Source organism: Lepidothrix coronata, unplaced genomic scaffold (assembly GCF_001604755.1).
Source record: "Lepidothrix coronata isolate B3197 unplaced genomic scaffold, Lepidothrix_coronata-1.0 Scaffold46, whole genome shotgun sequence".
In the NCBI taxonomy this organism is placed as follows: Eukaryota; Metazoa; Chordata; class Aves; order Passeriformes; family Pipridae; genus Lepidothrix; species Lepidothrix coronata.
The window spans coordinates 3,457,251-3,475,771 of record NW_016690226.1 but is presented as its reverse complement, the minus strand read 5'-3'; the positions used below and the strand labels follow the sequence as shown (position 1 = coordinate 3,475,771).

The following is an 18,521-nucleotide window of genomic DNA, read 5'->3' as shown; positions in this document are numbered from 1 at the left end:
CAAGTCTTCCCAAGAAGGTTCACTCTCCTTGAAATCTCCATACTAACCTCGGGGAAATCTCTCAGTACTTCAGACATTTCATTTCCTCGTTCTCCACAGCCTACATAAATGATGACATCACTGTTGGAATACTTTGAGAGAGACTGTGAAATCACAGTCTTTCCACAACCAAATGCCCCAGGAATCGCTGTTGTACCCCCTTGTACACACCTGAGTAAAGAAAAAGGATTCTGATTTGCAAGGAACTCAAAAACAGCTCTCTTCCATCTTAGAATTTGTTTTCTAATAGAACTCCCTAATTAAAAGCACAATGACAGGAGTGACATTCAGTGTTCTGGGTGAGGAGCACAGACATATTCCACTAAAGCAAAAAATAGAGGGAATAAACTATCCTTTTCTCCCACTGTCCTTGAAGTATGTGACTTATGCTGGTACAGCTTGACTTTTGGGCTTGAAATACAGCAGTTTTCACAGCTGGAAGCAGCGACAGAATGCAAATGCTAAGAAAAGAACAACTGTACTTAGCTGTGTGTTACAAGAACAAGCAACACAATATTTTAGGACCAAAATAACTGAATCTAGAGTCTTACACCTTAGCTGCTTAAGTGAGCATTTTGTGTTACAGTTAAGTGCAACGGTTTTCATAAGTGGCAACCTCAAAATCATTGGGAACTACTCATCCTCAAGACCATGAAAAGAGATCCTACTCATGCATTCAAATAGAGATAACAAGCCTGAAAGTTCTAGCCTTTCTTCAGATTTGACATGATTATGTTAAGCTCATGCATGTCCATTCTTTTCTAGATCAACGCGCTAGAACTATTTTGTTAATCTTCTTTTTTTCCACTAGTGGATTCACCTGCCAAATACAGAAATATGAAATATTCAGCTAAATATTTTTGAGATTATGCTGTGACACACAGCGAAAGCTTGGTGTCTTGTTTGCCCTTAAAAATACCTAAGGCTCTAAGGCCTCCTGCCTCTGCTTACCCCTAGGAGAGAGATTTCTTACATAGCACAAAATAAAAGGTAGTACTCACGGGAAGAGGGCATCTAGGACCCGTTGGCCAGTTAATAAAGGGTGATTGGCTGGTAACTTCTCAGTAACAGGACGGACTTGACGTACAGGCCAGACCTGGACCATGGTGAACTTCTCCTTCACACCTTCAAATTCCAGCTCTAAGACAACATCCTAACAGAGAACACCAGACATCTGGAGTAGGCAAACAGCTGCACGCTGGACCAGTACACAAATTCTCATTTCAACTACTCCATACAGCTAAGTCTTTGATCTCTTGGAACCTCAATACACTACCAACCCCTTCCAAGGGAAGACTCTTTCCCATATCTACAATACCACCAGGGGAAAATAGTACAAGTTGCAGCATACATTAAAAATATTCTTTTGAAGAGCAACTGAATTTTATATATTCATAAGATACTGTAGATCCCCACAGAGGTCAACAAACATGGCATACTGAAGTGCCATCGGGAAGCCATGGGCATAGAACGTAACTGCAGAAGATAATCATGCAAACTCTCCAGGCAGGGTAGCAGAAGCGATCATTAACTCAGACATCTTGTGGCATGAAACACTTTCTAGCTGGCCTCATGCAGAACAGAAAGAGTACAACCACCTCATAATACAGACATGGAATATACCAGCAACTGCTGTTTGGGAGACTTACTGAAGTGTCATAGTTTCCTGGAGGAGCAATGTATGTAACTGTACCCCTGTTCCGTGGGGGAAGCATGATTTTGTGTTTGATCAGGGAGTTTTCATTCACCACACCATAAATATCTCCACCAGTGATGTGGCTGCCAACCTAAAATCAGAACAGGTCTATTAGTCATAAGTTTTAAAAAAGAATCTTGACAAAGAAGCATAAAACATACTATAGCTATTAAGTCTAGCACTATGATTACTCCCTTTATAAATGCTTTGTTACAGCACAGCAGCCCATTTACATAACTCATTACTGCAACAGCACATTGTTAGCAACACTATCGGTGCTCAAGCACCTTTCAAGACTCAGACAGTAGCAATTACTGACAGATGCAAGGAATTTTCCTCCTTTCTTTTTTACCTCTCAATTTAACGTCCTAAGTAGAGAAAGGATAGCATATGCTAACCTGCAGGGTTGAAAAAAAAGATGCCACCGAGGGCTAAGGCCATGATATTGTCCAGCTCTAAGGCTATCTTCACCATTTGCAAAATGTGTGCTGCAGTCATTCTTTTTGCTCAGGTAACACCTGCTCCTGCTAACGCTTCCTGCAATTCCATGAGCTTCTTTACGGCTTGGGAAATACATTAAAAATTTGTAAATGTCTCATATACAGCAGCAACACACGGTAAGTCACATCAAGTAAGTTCTGGTGATCCACATCCAGTCTCATACATCATACCACCTCCTAGCACCCCTTTTTGCAAACTTAAATACAGCATTAACCACAGCTCCCAGCAGTCACAGCCTTAGCACAGGGCTCCAGCCCTAAGCCCTGGGGGTAGAGGAGCAAGAGGGGAAGACAGGCTCGGCAGAACCTACCCGCAGACTTTTGGAAGGTGTGAAGTCCCATTTGACATCTCGGCTCAAAGCTGACACGTTGACACCTCTAGGGATATAGATACTTTTAGTCAGAGTGCTGATGTCCGAGAGAGGTCTCTGTATACCATCAAAAATAGCTCCCATAATGCCAGGCCCTAGTTCCACTGATAAGGGCTTCCCAGTACGGAGTACAGGATCTCCTACAGAGACACCAGCTGAAGATTTGCTGAGGAAAAGTTCTTCCGGAACAAGGGAAAGAAACAAGGCAGAAAGCATCACATTCACAACACCATACTCTTTTCTGACTTTAGGGTAATACTATTACTGTGTTACACATCACCATTTGAGAAGCAAGTAGGCTTAATACTAAACATGGAATTTGCAAAAGCAACAAAGTTCATCATCCTCCAGAGAGGCAAAGAAGTGACAAATATTCTGCTTGTTGAGGTCAACTTTACAGATGAGTTCACTGGAGTGCCCGGCAGTGGGATGACAAAATATGAGACGTTTCTTACGTGTTCAAACCTAGAAAACAGGTTTGACTGTTAAAGTCAGATAATGTTATGAAATATGTAATTTTTTGCTTCAGAATTTGTTTAGAGAGCACAACTGATTTGACCTTGAGCCTTCCACAGCCTGTTTGACAGCAGCCTAGTTTTAAAGGGAGCTTGTCCAAGACCAGCATTATTGCCCTCCTCTGGTATCAAGTTGTCAGGTCTATCCACTGTCTAAGCTCCGAGATGCACAATGGATTTTTCTCTGCAAAGGGCCAGCAGCTGGGCAAAAGGCCCTGTGAGAATACAAAAGAAACCTCTAAAACCTATACAAAACTCTAGAGATTAAATGCAAGTTGACTTCAGAGAGCCCTACAACAAAGCCCTCTCATCAGGAACCTAACAGTAAACTATACTCAAACTTGGTCCATGTACTGATGGAAGGCTAGTAGATGATGCCATCCAAAATTATAAATTTCTAGGTAGAGACAAGAGCTAGTCACCAGTTTGCCAATGAGCTCTTCAGAATAAAACTTTAGGAGCCACCACAGCCTTTTTCCTAGCCTCTACAGATACACAGAACCAACTCTGTGAAAAAAAAACAGACTGGCTTCAAGTTTTATGGCTTCTTTTCTGACAATCTCTCATATATATGCATATGTAATAGAAAATACATTTTAAATCAACTAGATTTTAAAATACATGCTGCATCATAGCTGGACCAAGATTCTGTAAGCACACTGCGGAAGCAAAAACGTAATCTATTATGTCTGGCAAAATACTCTGCCCAGAAGAAGGCATCCTGCCCACTTTATATTCTTATTTAAGTGTTATACTTATCAAAAGCAAAGAGAAAAATGCAACAAATATTGCTTGGTAGGTTTGCCATTTATGGTTGGTCTTTGTCAAAAAACTTTCCTAACGAAGAGTTATCGCATTTAAATTAAATTGAACTTACATCCAAAGGCATGCATTATTACATTTCCACTTAAAACTGTCTAAAAAAAAAAAAGTCTCTTTGCTGCACAGCCACACAAGGTAAGATTTACCTCAAAACCTCCAGAATTTCCAAAAAACCTGCAGAACAGATGTCCTGCTGGAACCTGAAGTATCAAAGGCTGGTCCCAGTCAGCTTTTTTTCATCATCTTCACCATAATCACCACTGTGTTCTGGACTGTGCAGTCTAGCACGCTTGGAGGGATCAGTGAAAAGGATACATGTTTCTTCATACACCTGGACAGTTGCCAAATCACCTTCCAGTCGGATAATCTCTCCCACTAGTTCACTGTGTCCTACTCGTACCAGCTCGTACATAGCAGCACCTGCCATGTTACATGCAGTGACCACTGTAAAAGACAGGCACATAGGTGAATGTTTCTCCTGTAGTTCAGGAAATTTACTCATCAGAAGTTAGTAAGAACTGCCTGATATTCACCCAAATCAGACACACATTCTCCATTTCACAAATGGCTGCCTCAACTCCTGGTATTTCTAGCTCAAAAGTCAAAAGAATAAGTTTCCCTGTACTTTTCACAATGTTCTTTAAGCACAGTAAGAGGACACCATCAGAATGTAGTAGCTCAGACAATTCATGCCGTAATTTCTCTTATCTGTCTTGACAGACGGCAAATGTTGAGGGGTTTAGAGACGCAGAGAACTTTGACAGACCGGTTACACAGGCACTTCTCCCTTGCAGTGAGCTGGGCCACATTCCCATCTGGCTAAATTAAAACACACAGGAAAATGGCAAAACTCGCCTGATACCTGGTAGTTACATAAACCTGTGGATGGGAACCAGCATCTTCATGTTACTCAAATTTCTGTTTTCCTTGGTGGCATCTGGATGCTGACATAAACTGTTTCCATGGATAGATCAAGACAAGGCATCTGCTAAACGCAGATGACTAAAAAGCTTTCAAGAAAACACTATTTTTTATTTTATTTTGTAGAAAAGTGATGTCTATCTTAGGATACTTTCCAAAGATGTAGGCTATTTTACAGCATGTTTTGGGCTTGAAACTTCCTGCTGCTTTGAGTCAGATTTCAGCAGTCATACATGAGGGCCCAGCTGCTTTAGAACAAAATTTATTATGTCTTGTACATTATGATCTCAGTAATGCACACAGGAAAAACACATTTTCCACTTCTTGGGAAAGAAAGCTGTATCAGTTTAAAATGGCTTTTAAGTATCACTTCTGCAGTTAAGGAACTGGCAGTTAAAGAACCTGTGTCCATTCAGGTAGATACAAGCCAAGGGAGTTTCTTATTCACTAATTCAGCTGCATTAACAAAAATACTTGCTATTCTTCGGTTCTCACATTCTCATTCTTTCCTCCACCTCTTGAAGAGAATGCAAAAGGGAGCAGAAAAGCCAGTAGAGTCTGCATGTATTCAAAAGCTGTTTCCATCAGAACCTAAAGAAAGTATTTAAGCTGATAAAGACGAAGGAAGAGTGCTCCTTCTCCCAGTTGCAGTACCACCACACTCTGCCACCTTCCCTGATTCTTGCAGCTCCTTGCCGAGCCCCTCTAGCCCATGGTGCAGTAACACAAAACAGCTTGACACTGACAGGGGCTAAATATTCCAGAAAGCACAGGTTCAAACTGCATTTTAGTGAGAATGGACTATATCTCTCACACCCTTTCAGAGAAGGTTAACACAGTGGGCCCTCAGATTTCTGAACAAGTAGCTTTATCTCATACAGAAAGCTTACCTTTTCTTTCTATTATTGTTGTTATTATTCAACTGCATGTTTCTGCTCATTACATTTTTAAAAAAGATTAATTATTAGTAACATCTTATTAGCATATTTTTAATGTTTTATCAGACTATAAGCCAGTGATCCTCCTTAAAGTCGTCCCCCCCCCAAAATAGATAGAAAGCACCAACCAGAGCTCTGCTATACTTACTATACTTCTCCACTTTCAAGTGAACAAGATTAACAAGACACTAGATGAAACAAACTCTATGATTTCTTTTACAAAATAATACCTACCAGGTCCTGAGACTCCATGAACATAGCCAACAAAAGCCTCTCTGTCCTCATCACGGATTTTGGGGAGCTTGGAGAAGTCCATTTTGCCTGTTCAGCTGCACAGAAGGAAAAAATGACAGTCAGTCTTGAAGAACACGTATGTAATACGTTCCTTCTCTTCCTCCCCTCTGCTCTCTCCTTGTTTCCAGTTTGAAAGAATTCTGAACTCATAGCCTGAAGCACATTAACCACACTGATTTTAAAGCTGTAAAAAGTTATAAAGTAACTAACTTAAACAAACAAAAGAACTAAGATTCCTTATTGCAGAAACACAGGGGTAAAACATCACTCCATAATATGCTCCAAAAACTGCTGTTAAGTGAAAGAGCTGCACTCCAAAATGCCCTAACACTGCCCACTGTATCTAAGCTTGGTAACAGGATATTTAAACAATGGAAAATATCTTTTGTCTTCCACATCTCATCTACCCTCCTTCAAAATATGGAGTTTTCCACAGTTCTGAGTGAGCAAGAGAATGTTCTGGGTCTGCTTTACTGCCACCAGTCTCTAAAAAGCAATACTACAAATATTAATTGTGAAAATTCTATTTTTGCTATCTTAAGCTGCTGAATCAGTGTTCAGTGGAAGAAACACACACTTTCACAAGCACCAGCACACAAACACGCGAGTCCTTTCTAGGTGCCTCACAGCTACATATTATGCAGACTTTGCTGCCAGTGAAACCCGTGGAGCACTATAGAAGAACTGTGCTTGACTAAAACCCCTAACTTGCAACAGTTAAACAACAGGCTGTCATCTTTTGCCAGTACCTGTTTGGAGAAGCTAAACAACTGTCACAGGAAACACAGTTTCATAAACAGTCTTCCTCCATCCGTGTTTGTCCTGTGATCGACAGTTGGACTGTCCTGCATCTGGTGCGGATATGAGTATTTCATGGGTTTGCTTTGTGAGCCCTTACCGTGCTGTTACCTTGGAAACTGATTAGTATTAGAGAACTGTCAGGTCACTCTCTACCCATTTCTACTGGATTAACACACTTAGGACACAGCCCTGGTGAAAGGTGTGCTCTGGCAGCCCCAGCACCCAGTGCTGATCAACAGGGCCTATCCAGCACAGGCCCACGGTTCAGGGACGTGAACTACGTGAGGCATCTGTTGACACTCACAGTCTCTGTGAGAAGCTTGATCTAACACACATCTTCTGCAAGGCAGCAAATAAAAAGGCATATTCAGGCTGGAAAAACAGCCCCATGTACAATAAGCAAGACAACAATCACATTGCCACCCCTTCCACCACCATTAAAGAATGCTTTTGTGCCTGTTCTTCAGGAGCAGTAGCTGACATCAGCTATTCTTAATATCTTACAACTGTTTTCCAGCTTTTTAATACTACACTACAGGTCCTCTGCCCCTCAGCCTCTTTACCAATATAAATATTCTAAACCAGTGGCTCTGCTCTGTAAGAAAAAGATCTCCCACGACTCCAACCCCTTATTCGGCCTGAAGGAATAGCATCTTCCAGGCTCCATGTCTCTCTGGAGTGGTTTCTCTATCATGGCTGCCATTGATTCATTTCACAGCAGCCACTCCAACAGTTGATGATGACTCAGTCACCACCAGTCTGAAGCAGACTGGTCTCGAGACCAAAGGCTAAGTCACATATCCCTTAGATCCCTCTACTCTCCATAACCGTAGTTTATTTTTCACATTGCCTGTTGTTTAGGCCCAGAAGACAATTTTAATTTCCCTGCTTTTTTCTCAAAAGCCTCCTCTGACAAATGGCAGAGGGGAGGTCCTCACAAAGCAATCTGCAGTTCCTGAGCAGCTGCTAAGAGCTGGTTCTGATCAAACTAACATAACTATCTCATCTTTTTTGCTTTGAACAACTAAAACACTGAAAAACTCAAGCACAATTACTGTTCATACTGAAAAAAGCAGTTGTTCTTATAAATCTACTTAAAACATTTGCTTCAACATACCATACAGAACAATCTCTAGAGTCCCACTATCAAAATCTTCTATAGAAGCACAATAAACTCTCATCACTGAATTAGTGATGCTGCCTGGCAATTAGACAGGGTCCCATATGAAAGAGTCAGATTACAAAGGCAAGAAATCAGGAAGAACACTGGCCTGTTTCAATTTAAATTACCTTTTCTTCCTGAACAAAGCCTGCTTGAAGAGACCGTTTATCTTTTAGGGAGGCAAGCAGAAACCTCAGGTAGTCATTCTGCAGGTTAAGTGGCAACATCCTGACAGTCAACACACCTTCCTCTCCTGTTCCTGTGGCTGCTCTGCTCCCTCTCTATTCCAACAGTCACCTTTCCAAATTGCTGGTGAAGCCAAGTAAAAGAGAAGGGGATTCCTCCACTAGACCACCTAGCAACACACCAATAAACCCTGTCTTGTTATGATCCCTAGAACCTGCACCAACTGCTTTTAAACCCATACCTATTAATTATTCCAAGTGTAAAAGATGTGATGATTTCTTCCTCACCTTTGTTTCACCTCCTCTCTACCTCCAAAGTACAATCTCCACAAAGCCAGTGCTCACCCTGTCAAGCTGACCTCTTTTTTTAAAAGGCTACACAACTTTTAACACTGAAGAAATAAATGAAGAAAAAAAAAGAGCTGTTATCTTCACTGCATCATTTTCTTGTGCTCCTGTATTAGCACTACAGATTTTCATTTTAAATGGAAAAGTCCTTGAGGGCCAAAATGTTGCCTTAAGTACCTACAGCGTTAAATGTTTTCATTGCCAGTACTCAGAGAAAATGAAATTCTCTAAAGCATGTCAGGATTTGCTAAACACATCATCATGTGTATGGAGGCAGTATGTACTTAACCCAGAAATAACGGTAGCTGGCCATTTTAGAAATCTACTGAGCTCCTACAGCCTTTCAGAGGCCTCTTGCCACTGTAATTAGGCACTATGTGCAATTCCCTCCCACGAAAGTCCACTTGCACACATACACAGGGTATTAGCTTAATTTTAATTCCCTTCTGAGAAAAGATGCATCTTGTATCCTTTACAAATTATATACAGGAATCTTCCCTGCCTAAAACAGTTCTGCAATTATTTTAAACATGATCCAAAGCTCTAGCAGTTATATGCTGATTAACAGTGTCAGAAATCAAAATATTACTTGCAGCAGAATCTCCTCTGACTAAAGGTGATCTATTACACTAATTTTATAGTCATAATTAAATAATAAAGGGCCTACAACCTGAGCTTTCTACCTTGGTTTCTCCCCGGCACAGCAATCTGGCTACATAATAACCCTAAAAATGTAACTGCCCTGCTCTCAATGCTGGAGAAACCTGTTTTCTACCACGGTTCCTTGGTTTTGGTTCAAGCATTTCATCAGACCCAAAATCTACACAATGAATTACCTTACCAGAAAGATCTTTTCAAAATTAAGACTTGGGTGAGATTTTCAGAAGGAGCCTTCTTGCAGCAAGGAAGAAAATCCACGACAATTTTATCACATAAACACCGATTCTTACCTTATTTTGCAGAAACAGGGAGTAACAAAAATCCACAGGCCCAATTCAAAAGCAGGAATTCAGCAGCTAAGCATCGCCACTTATGAAATAATTGTCCTTCTAGTGCCCCTACACAGAAGGATGAGAAAGCCTGCTGCAGAGGGGAAAGAAATTTCTGCCACACAGCAGAGGCATAACCACCTGACTTGATGAGTCATCAGTCTCTCCCTCTCTCCCACCAGCACCGAGGAATGCCGCAATAGCAAATCAAGCCACCTAGAGCCCAGCTGAACTCCCGTCTGTGCCCTCCTTACTGCACGGGACCGAGCAGAAGAAATTAAAAGGATTCAGCGTTTGCATTAAGGGCCTCCTACAAAGCCAATAATCCCAATGTCCCAAGTGGTGCATACTACTACATAAAGATCCTTGAAAGGGAGATGTGTGCTTTCTGCTGGAATCCATTTACTTGCCAGCCCCCCAGTGTAATACAGCCGTGTCAGTGTGTGCCCTGCTCTGGAAGAGCTTAACAGAACTGGCTAACAACAGACTGCACACGGAGGCGCTGAAGACACAGTAATACTAATTGCCTGAGCATGTAGAACAGTATTGATTGTGTCCAAGAGTCTTGTGGGGCTTATGCTAAGAAGCCCTTCCCCTAGCTAGCAGCAGCATTGATGAAACTGCACAACATCCAGCACCTCAGCAGAGTGATGTGCCATCCCGAGTGACGGCTGCTGGAGTTTGTTTTCAGAGATCAACATTGTCCTGTGTGCTGTACAGAACATGAGCAGCTATGTGATCTCTCCCCAAGAAGCTGCCTGAATTGAAGAGTTCCCTGCAGTCTCCACAACTTCTCAAGACTATCTGCACAAGTTCTAGGATTAGCAACACTTCAAACTGGCACAAAAGCTCAAAAACACTAACCAGAATTGTAGTAAACAGCACAAAATCAGTAATTCAGAAGCAGCAGCAGTCCATTAACAAGTTACCAGTGCTAAGACTCATTCTGCTGGAGTAATTTTGAACTAAGGTAATAGATTTTACTATATCTGAAACAGACTAATGTGTGCTGACTTCCTAGGGTAGAAAAATGGGAGTCAGAATATAAGCCCTTGCATTCAAATTCTGGGCAAGCTTAATAGGCATACACAGTAAAATGTAGCCAAATAAAGTTTCCCAAAGAAAATCCTGCCTCCTCCTTTTCTTAATAAAAGGCTGGACATTACAGGATAGTAAAGATTACAACCCACACTGGACAATCAGCTTAGTGTCACACTTGAGTCATGCTTCATAATCAAGACTCCCAACACCTACTGTGTTCACCTGAGCAGACTCTGGCACAGTGTATAAGCCCAGTGCCCAGCTGCATGAAGATCTGCTGCAAGGGCATCATAAATAATACAATAATCACTACCACAGATTTCCTGTAATTTGGATGGTTTATACTTCCCCTTCCAACAGATGATATTTTTAAGAGGAAGTATTAAAAAAAAAAAGGCAACACCTAAGTTACTAGACAAATGCAGAAGTTCAGCAACATTTCCGTATCTAGAATTTGGGATATTGCCCCAGAAAAAACCAACATGCCCCGAACAGTAACACAGGTCACTGGGAAAGGAAGCCAAATAGTATTCTCAGGAAATCTGTTCCTTTGCACTATGCAGGGTTATAATTTTACTATAAAACAGCAGGGAAAATTACTCCAGATTTCTCAGTCATCAAACAGCGAAACTGCTGAGGTGGGAAGGCACCTCTGGCAATTGTCTACTTCCAACACCCTGCTCAAAGCAAGCTAATATAGGCTGCTCAGGGCCATGTCCAGAGGGGTTTTGAACACCTCCAAGGATGAAGACACCACAACTCTCTGGGCAACCTGTTCCAGTGTTCAGACACCCTCATAGTAAAAAGTATTTTCTTACATTTAAAGGGAATTCCCTGTATTTCAGTTTGTGCCCATTGCTTTTTGTTACTTCAGCAGATACCACTGAGAAGAGCCTGGCTCTATCCTCTGTGCTCCCTCCCATTAGATGTTTATATACTTTACACTAAGATCCTCAGAGCCTTCTCTTCCCAAGGCCACATAATCCCAGCTCTCTCATCCTCTTCTGCTATCTCCAAATGCTTAACAGTCTTGTGGTCCTCTGGACCCACACCATTAAGCCATGTCTTTTACTGGAGAATCCAGAAACAGACACAGTGCTCCAGATGTGCTTTCCACTGAGCTTAACCGAGGCAAAAAAACCACCTCCCTGAACCTGTTGGCAGGATTCTCCCAAATGCAGCCCAGGATAGTGCTGGCTGCCTTTGCCATGAGGACAGGTTGGCAGCTGATGTTCCCCTCGAGGACCTCTAGTCCTTTTCAACAAAGCCACTTTGCAGTCAATCAGTCCCCAGCCTGTAGCAAGGTATGTGGTTATTCTGCCCCAGGTGCAGGACTTGGCATTTTCCTTTGTCAAACTTCATGGGATTCCCATCAGCCTATTTTTTCAGTCTGTCAGGGTCCCTCTGTACAGCAGCACAGCCCTCCTCTGCTATATCAAACATCTCCCAGCTGTGTCACCTGCACTCTAATGGAACCAGGCAGGAGTCACCTCCTGTGCTCAACACTATGATGTGGCTCAGTCTTCTCATGACACAGACGCTGTGAAGCTAATTGCACCAACCTTCTTGCCACAAGCTCTGAGCTAGAAGTATTATTTCTTAAACTCAACATATGGACATTCATCCATTAATTATTCCAGTTGCCACAGTGCACTTTGAGGCCACCTCTGCACTGGGTAGATCCGGAACCTGCTTAAGTGATGCTCAGTTACATATTGTGGACCCATCTGCAGCCCTACAAGACAATTTGTCTTTCATGCAACTTGTTTCTTGGGTACTATAAAGCCCCTTACTCTCACATGAGGCTTGCTCTACTCAGCACATCTACACATAAATCCAGGTGTATTGAAGAAAAAAGACAGGGAAGAGAATCATGCTGCCACTGTCATCGCAGTACAAAGTGGCTACAAAGTGAGACTGTGCAACAGGGAATTCATGAAGCCCATCATGAGCTCCTGCTGTCCTCTTCCCCAAAACAGGTGAGGATTTACCTGTGGGTATGCCAATACATACCAGCCTGACACTTCAAACGAACATCAGGCCTTGCACACAAGCTAAACATATAAAAATATATTTATATTCAATACATATATACAACATAAGCATATATTCCTAAAACAAAGGAATATATGAGGTGTGAAGTCTGTTCATGCAAGACATACTACCATCACAAGCTGTTAGTCAAGTACCCGAGCTTTTATTCAGAAGCCCAGTTAGCTGGGCCCAGAAGCTTCAGTTAGCCCGGAACAGGACCAGAACAAAGTTGTGTTTGAACATGACCAAGAAGCTTGCAGCACAAATAAAACCAGATAGAAAGGCTGGCAAGGCATTCATTGCATAACTGCTCTGACCCACTAAAGATCTGATCAGCTCAGTAGATAACTGGCCTTTGGACATCAAACGCAGCTGTCATGCTATATCTAGAATTGCTAAAGACCCTAGTTTAATAAAATCAAATACTCTTGTTACTAGAGAAAACCACACTGTTCATGTGAAAAAAAAAAAAATCTTCATTAGATGACTGGTTATAAACTATAGTTTCCCATAATAGGGCTTTCTACACCAATTCTTTCCTCTCAATCCAAAAAGCTTCTCCAGAGAAGGAAATAGATGACCATCCCCTTAGTTCTTACTTGCTACACTGCTTCACAATTTTACTACTGTGAAAAATCTGACACGCCTTTCAGCCTGCTACACATTCTGCCCTTTCTTTGGCTTGACCGACTTTTACACAAAAGAAAGATCTAATGCAACTGAAATCCAAATCGCAATATAGAATACTAATACAATATTCATTTCTGTGTTCTGCAGTGACCTTCTTTTCTTATCCTGATCCTGTCATCTAGCTGCTACAGCTGAAAAGTTCTGCAGCCATCTGCTCTGTGTAATGCTCAGTCATTTCCTCTACATGAGCAATTTTCATTAACCTAACATTAGTGCCAAACTAAAATCCATCCTTGCTTTTATTAAGTAAAAGTCACTCTTCTTTCAGATGTATTGGGCACTGTAACTTGAAATACTTTTTATAGTTCTAACCTTTAAGACGAGAAACATTCAAACGAGAAGAACACAAAGCTGTAAGCAACTACAGCAGCAAACTTTAGTAAAGTTCAGTACAGCTGAAGATCTTACCTCAACAGACATAAGGTGTGCAATGGCACAAAACAACTGTTGCTAGATTTTTGAGTCAGGCTCAGTTTTACATACAGAAATATACTAATAGTTTGGGCTCATTAAAACACATGGGGGCTCCCCTTCAAGTGTCACCACTGCCTAACTTCCTTTCCCCAGGTGTAACAGCTGAAGTACTGAGCACCAGTTTAGAATAAGTATTTCATCATTACACTTAACTTTCAGATAATCTTTAAAGTTGGGATATTGTGGAATCTTCAGTTTATTATGCAAGGTTATTTGGCAGCTAGTTTGAAGACCTGAACCAGGACTAAGATTGCATGAAAGTCTTTGAGAAAGATCCAATGCCCCTAACAGAGAGAAGTACTCTTTTATAGCACCTTTGGTATAATGAAACACCTGGTTGGAATCACAACACACATACTGGCACTGGATTCTAGTAAAAGGGTATTTCATTGAAGTTGACTTTTCCTGTAATGGAAAACTTCACCTTTATATTTTAAAGCAAGTGAAGTCACATTTGGCCATTTTACGTTCAATAAAAGTATACAATGAAGTATTTACAGCTTCTTTAGAACAGCCGGCACCCCTCCAACATATTAAATTTTAACATTGTTAAACTACATATTGTGGTGATGCAAATTTATCTCATGATAACAAAACCCTCAAACTTTCAAGGATTTACAGGAAATCCACATAATAGAATTGCCTTGTCACCAATGTTATCTGCGTTTAGCCAGAAACACCATTCTAATTTTTTTCTAGAGAGCTGCTTTTTAAGCTATTACTTTCATAGTGGGAAATGGAGTAATGATACAGTGTAACAATGACACAGGTCTGCCCCACTAACTGAACTTCTTGGAAGATGCAGTTTCACTGCTCAGTTTTAAAAAGCTGTCAATTCAGGCTGTTACATGAAACTTGCATACCCGAAAGCTTTTGTCCAGCTATAGTAAGTTATTCCAGTACAGGCACAGTTTTCTCTCTATAAAGTCAATGGCTTTTCCCATAACCTTTCCATACCTCCTCACACGTGACATCCCAACCACAACAGGACTGCTCTTCACGCTTAAGGCACAGAACGCAGACCAGCATCACAACTGACATCCAGACCACCTCTCTTTTCCATGAACAACCACAAACCACTCCGGTAAGCAAGCATAACTATGGCAAAGTAGAACTCTCCAGAGGCACCATGCATGTGTTAGACCACTGTCAGACAAATGATTTCTGAAGAAAGTAAGCAGTGACACTGAAATTTACTGTTACACAAACTCAGAGGAGTAGTCAAGCTGATGAAGCAAGAAAATAAATTCACCTAAAACTGATCATCTTCTGTCATCTGGTTAAGTGATAGTAACAAGGTCTGCTAGGCCAAGACTTTCAGGATTTAGCCATATACATCTTACAGGTTTTCAGAGTAAGTGTATCATTTCAGTAAAGCCAAGCCTTGGAAGGCAAAGTCTGTTAGAGAAGCCATATAATATATGGAAGTCTAAAAAGCTGGCAGCAAAGGGTCATCCGTTCTAAGGCACAGAGGTGCTGAACTTGAGAGTTTGGCAAAAATAGGAGAAATAAATGCACAGATGAAATAAAGTAACCAAACAAAACATATCTTTGAGACTGTAGAACTTACTGCCATGAGAGATGACCAAACCCAAGAATTTAGTATAAGCTTAGCTGTCCACTCTCAAAGGGGAGAAGGCAGTAGACATATCAAAGAGGAACAAAAAGCCTTTTCATAACATAAAAGAAGGTACAGCAATGACAACCAGAAGATCTAGTCTAAGCCAGTTTTGCATGTTGGACCTTTAGGTGACTACTGTAATCCATACAGGAAAAAAAGGTTTAAAAGTTTAGATTCATTCCACTTCCTCTTCTGGAGTAGGTCCCCATTTCTCTCTGCCAGATGGAAGGTTAAAGAAGTCACATGTTTTAAGATGTTGAATAAGAATGAATGAGCATGATATTCCAGTTGACTAAATGATCTGTTTTCCCTGGTATAATTCCAGCCTAAAAAAAAAAATCATGTGGATACCATTGTTCAACAATCCCTCAATATTTCCAAGCCTAAAATCCCCTACTTTTTAACCAGTGAGACAAGTATGGAGGAAAGAAACTATTTCAGGCAAAGTAGCATTGGGTTATTGCATGGCTTGTGTTTTGTAGGGTTTTTTAAAAAAGATAGAGAAAGAAAAAGGGGAACTACTACTTGGCCAGTAACAGCATTCAACATTTTATGGTCAACACCATCCCTTTACTCTTTCTAGAAGAGTAACCAGGAACATGGCCTTAGCTCACAAACATGCAATTTAAAACCACAAGGGAAAACCATCAATTGGAATTTTGAGGGCTCAGTAACCCTAAGAGACACTGTCATGGTATCCCAACGCAAGAGGTAAAGTGTAGTGCCTCTAAATGTCTCTTCAGGGAAATCATTTAGTAACCTGCTAGTCTGTAGCAGCCTTGGATGACAACAGGCAGTTCCAGCACCCATGTGAGTCTGGAAGATAAATCCACGTAGTCATACCGGGAAAAAAATTTAGATAACAAAAGCACAGCGAGGCCCACAGACTTTAAGTCAAGATTAATGAGGTATAAAACTGCTAATATATACTTAGACCAAAATAAAGGCTAAATTTAATCTAATGCTCTAGAGGAGTTAAGCAAACAGTACTAACTGTTCATGGCTCCACCCTTATATTATCACTATCTGTAGAAAACAATTCTTGATTTGGAAAATGAAAAGGCTGCATTCACAGGAAACAGATCGCATGTTACTATTGCAACACAAGACTTCAACCTCCATCCGAACAGTCAGCTGATGCCAGCAGTCATTTTCCACTGTTGCCTTAATCTCTCCTTCCCTGAACTCTCAAGCTGATGACCATGGTGATTTAGTATTTCTGAATGCCACGCTTTGCCACCTGATTACAAAATTAAAACTAGTTTGTTCCCCACGTAAAAGGATAAAACTTTTCCGGAAGACTTCACATAAGAAACTGACAGGCAGAGAAAAAATAAGCTGCATTATTTTTGGTAATTTAAAGACCTGTAGACTCTGACCTCACTTCACACACTCTTAAGTAGAAAATAATAAAATGTTGATACAATTAAATATTTATGTTTGCTGGTCGTTTAAAGGCCTTTAAAAATACTGCACAGAAAAGCCAAATGTTAGCTACTGCAGATCTGCAGTGTCGAAGTCAGCACAAACACAGCAATTTACAGTATACTGAGGATCTGCCTCAGCTACTCAAACTTCCACTACCAAATGCCAGCTTGTATTTGGTACGTTCTCGCTGAAGAGCTACCAAGGGGTGGGCTAGTAAATTACCTCTAGCAGTCTGTCAGCAGGCTTTCCTCCTTGTCCAGCCCCTCTTCACTTCATCAAGTGGTATTAGCATTTCAAATACCATGCTAGATCAAATAGCCAGCGTACTTTGTTGAAGTATTGCATTACAATGAATAAAAGTATCACCAAATTGCTTTTATGCCGAGCAGGAGTGCAAGTTCTCTGAGGGAAGCCAGTAAAGCCTTAGGAAGAGAGGTTTTTCTTTCTTTTACTTCTTCCTAAGAAAGCACATCACTTTGGGCAAGTGCATTGAGTGGATGGATCTTGACACGTCACATACTGCAATGTCACTGCCAAGTGTAACGTACAATATCATCCAATCATGTATCATTTCTTCCTTGCCTCTAAGTGAATGACAAGTGCGCCGTTTGGAACACCTCACCTAAACCAGAATTTTTTCACTGGCTACAGGAAATCGCATTTGGAATCGCATTTGATGTGCCATCAGTATATTCAACCGCAAAACAGGTGGGCTCCTCAGCTAGGAATGGGCTGCGGTCAGAAGCCCGCAGCAGCATTCCTGCTCCACAACCTTGATGCTCCGTCTCTGCTGGGCTGCGGTCAAGGCACAGACAGACTCAGTTCCACCCACTCAAGATGGTGGGATGACCCGGCACTGAAACCCGGCCACTATCACCCCTTCCCTTTTTTATACGGGACTCCGGAATAACCCTGGGGTATCTCACTGGGCGTCTGCGAGATCGCTCAGCAGGTTTCTCATTCAGGAGCTGCTTCGCTTCCAGATCTCATCTTCCTGAGCAGCAGGACCGGGAAGCGCACGGCCGCCTTCCCTCTGGGACACAGCGGCTCCGTGAAGGTCGGCTGCCCGGGGGCCCGGCGACACCCGCTCGGCAGGGCCGGGGCCGCGCTGCCTCAGGAAGCGGCTCCGCGGGGACCCCGCGCCGCTCCCGGGCAGGGACCGAGCGGGGCGGCGGGAGCCGAGCCCCCGCTTCACCGGAGGGGAGGACGCCCTGAGGGCACGCCTCGGGAGAGGCGAGAGGAGCGGTGCAGGGTTGGGGAAGGGCCCGAGCGCCTCACCTGGGCCGGCCCGGCGCGCCCGATCCGCCCGATGCGCCCGAGTCCCCCCGGCAGCGACGGCGGCAAAGGCAGCGCTCGATCAGCTGACGCCGGGCCCCGCGCGCATGCGCCGCGCCGGACCGCGCCGCGCACCGGAAGTGCCCGGCGCGAGCCTTGCCCAACTCCGGGTGGGGCTTCACCTGCCCAGCCCAGGCCGCTTCCGGGCAAAGGCGAGCCGAGAGCAGCGGGGCGCGATGATTGGCCGTCCCGCACCACGTGGCAGCCTCGTCGCCCCGCCCCCGAGTCACGCGGGGGCCTCCCCTCCTTCTCCCCCTCGGGGGAGGGGCGAGGCGCGTGCGCGGTGGGGGCGCGCGGGGGGGCGGGGGTCATGGCGG

At 42.7% G+C, this 18,521-nt stretch overlaps 1 protein-coding gene across 2 annotated transcripts in view; it reads right to left on the bottom strand.

Moving 5' to 3' along the window:
- Positions 1 to 18,246, bottom strand: part of ATP6V1A (ATPase H+ transporting V1 subunit A) — a 29,160-nt gene extending 10,914 nt beyond the window's left edge. The window contains exons 1-7 of one of the 2 annotated variants that reach the window (XM_017814811.1): positions 18,148 to 18,246; positions 6,037 to 6,131; positions 4,259 to 4,387; positions 2,547 to 2,761; positions 1,689 to 1,826; positions 1,041 to 1,192; positions 48 to 210 (exon numbers count right to left, since the gene is read on the bottom strand). In XM_017814811.1, coding sequence (XP_017670300.1) covers positions 48 to 210; positions 1,041 to 1,192; positions 1,689 to 1,826; positions 2,547 to 2,761; positions 4,259 to 4,387; positions 6,037 to 6,118 — 879 coding nt within the window. In that variant the 5' untranslated portion in view covers positions 6,119 to 6,131; positions 18,148 to 18,246. Of the gene's footprint in view, positions 1 to 47; positions 211 to 1,040; positions 1,193 to 1,688; positions 1,827 to 2,546; positions 2,762 to 4,258; positions 4,388 to 6,036; positions 6,132 to 9,542; positions 9,758 to 18,147 lie in introns of those variants that run through there. The other variant, XM_017814810.1, reaches the window with a different exon arrangement.
- Positions 18,247 to 18,521: the final 275 nt, after the last annotated feature.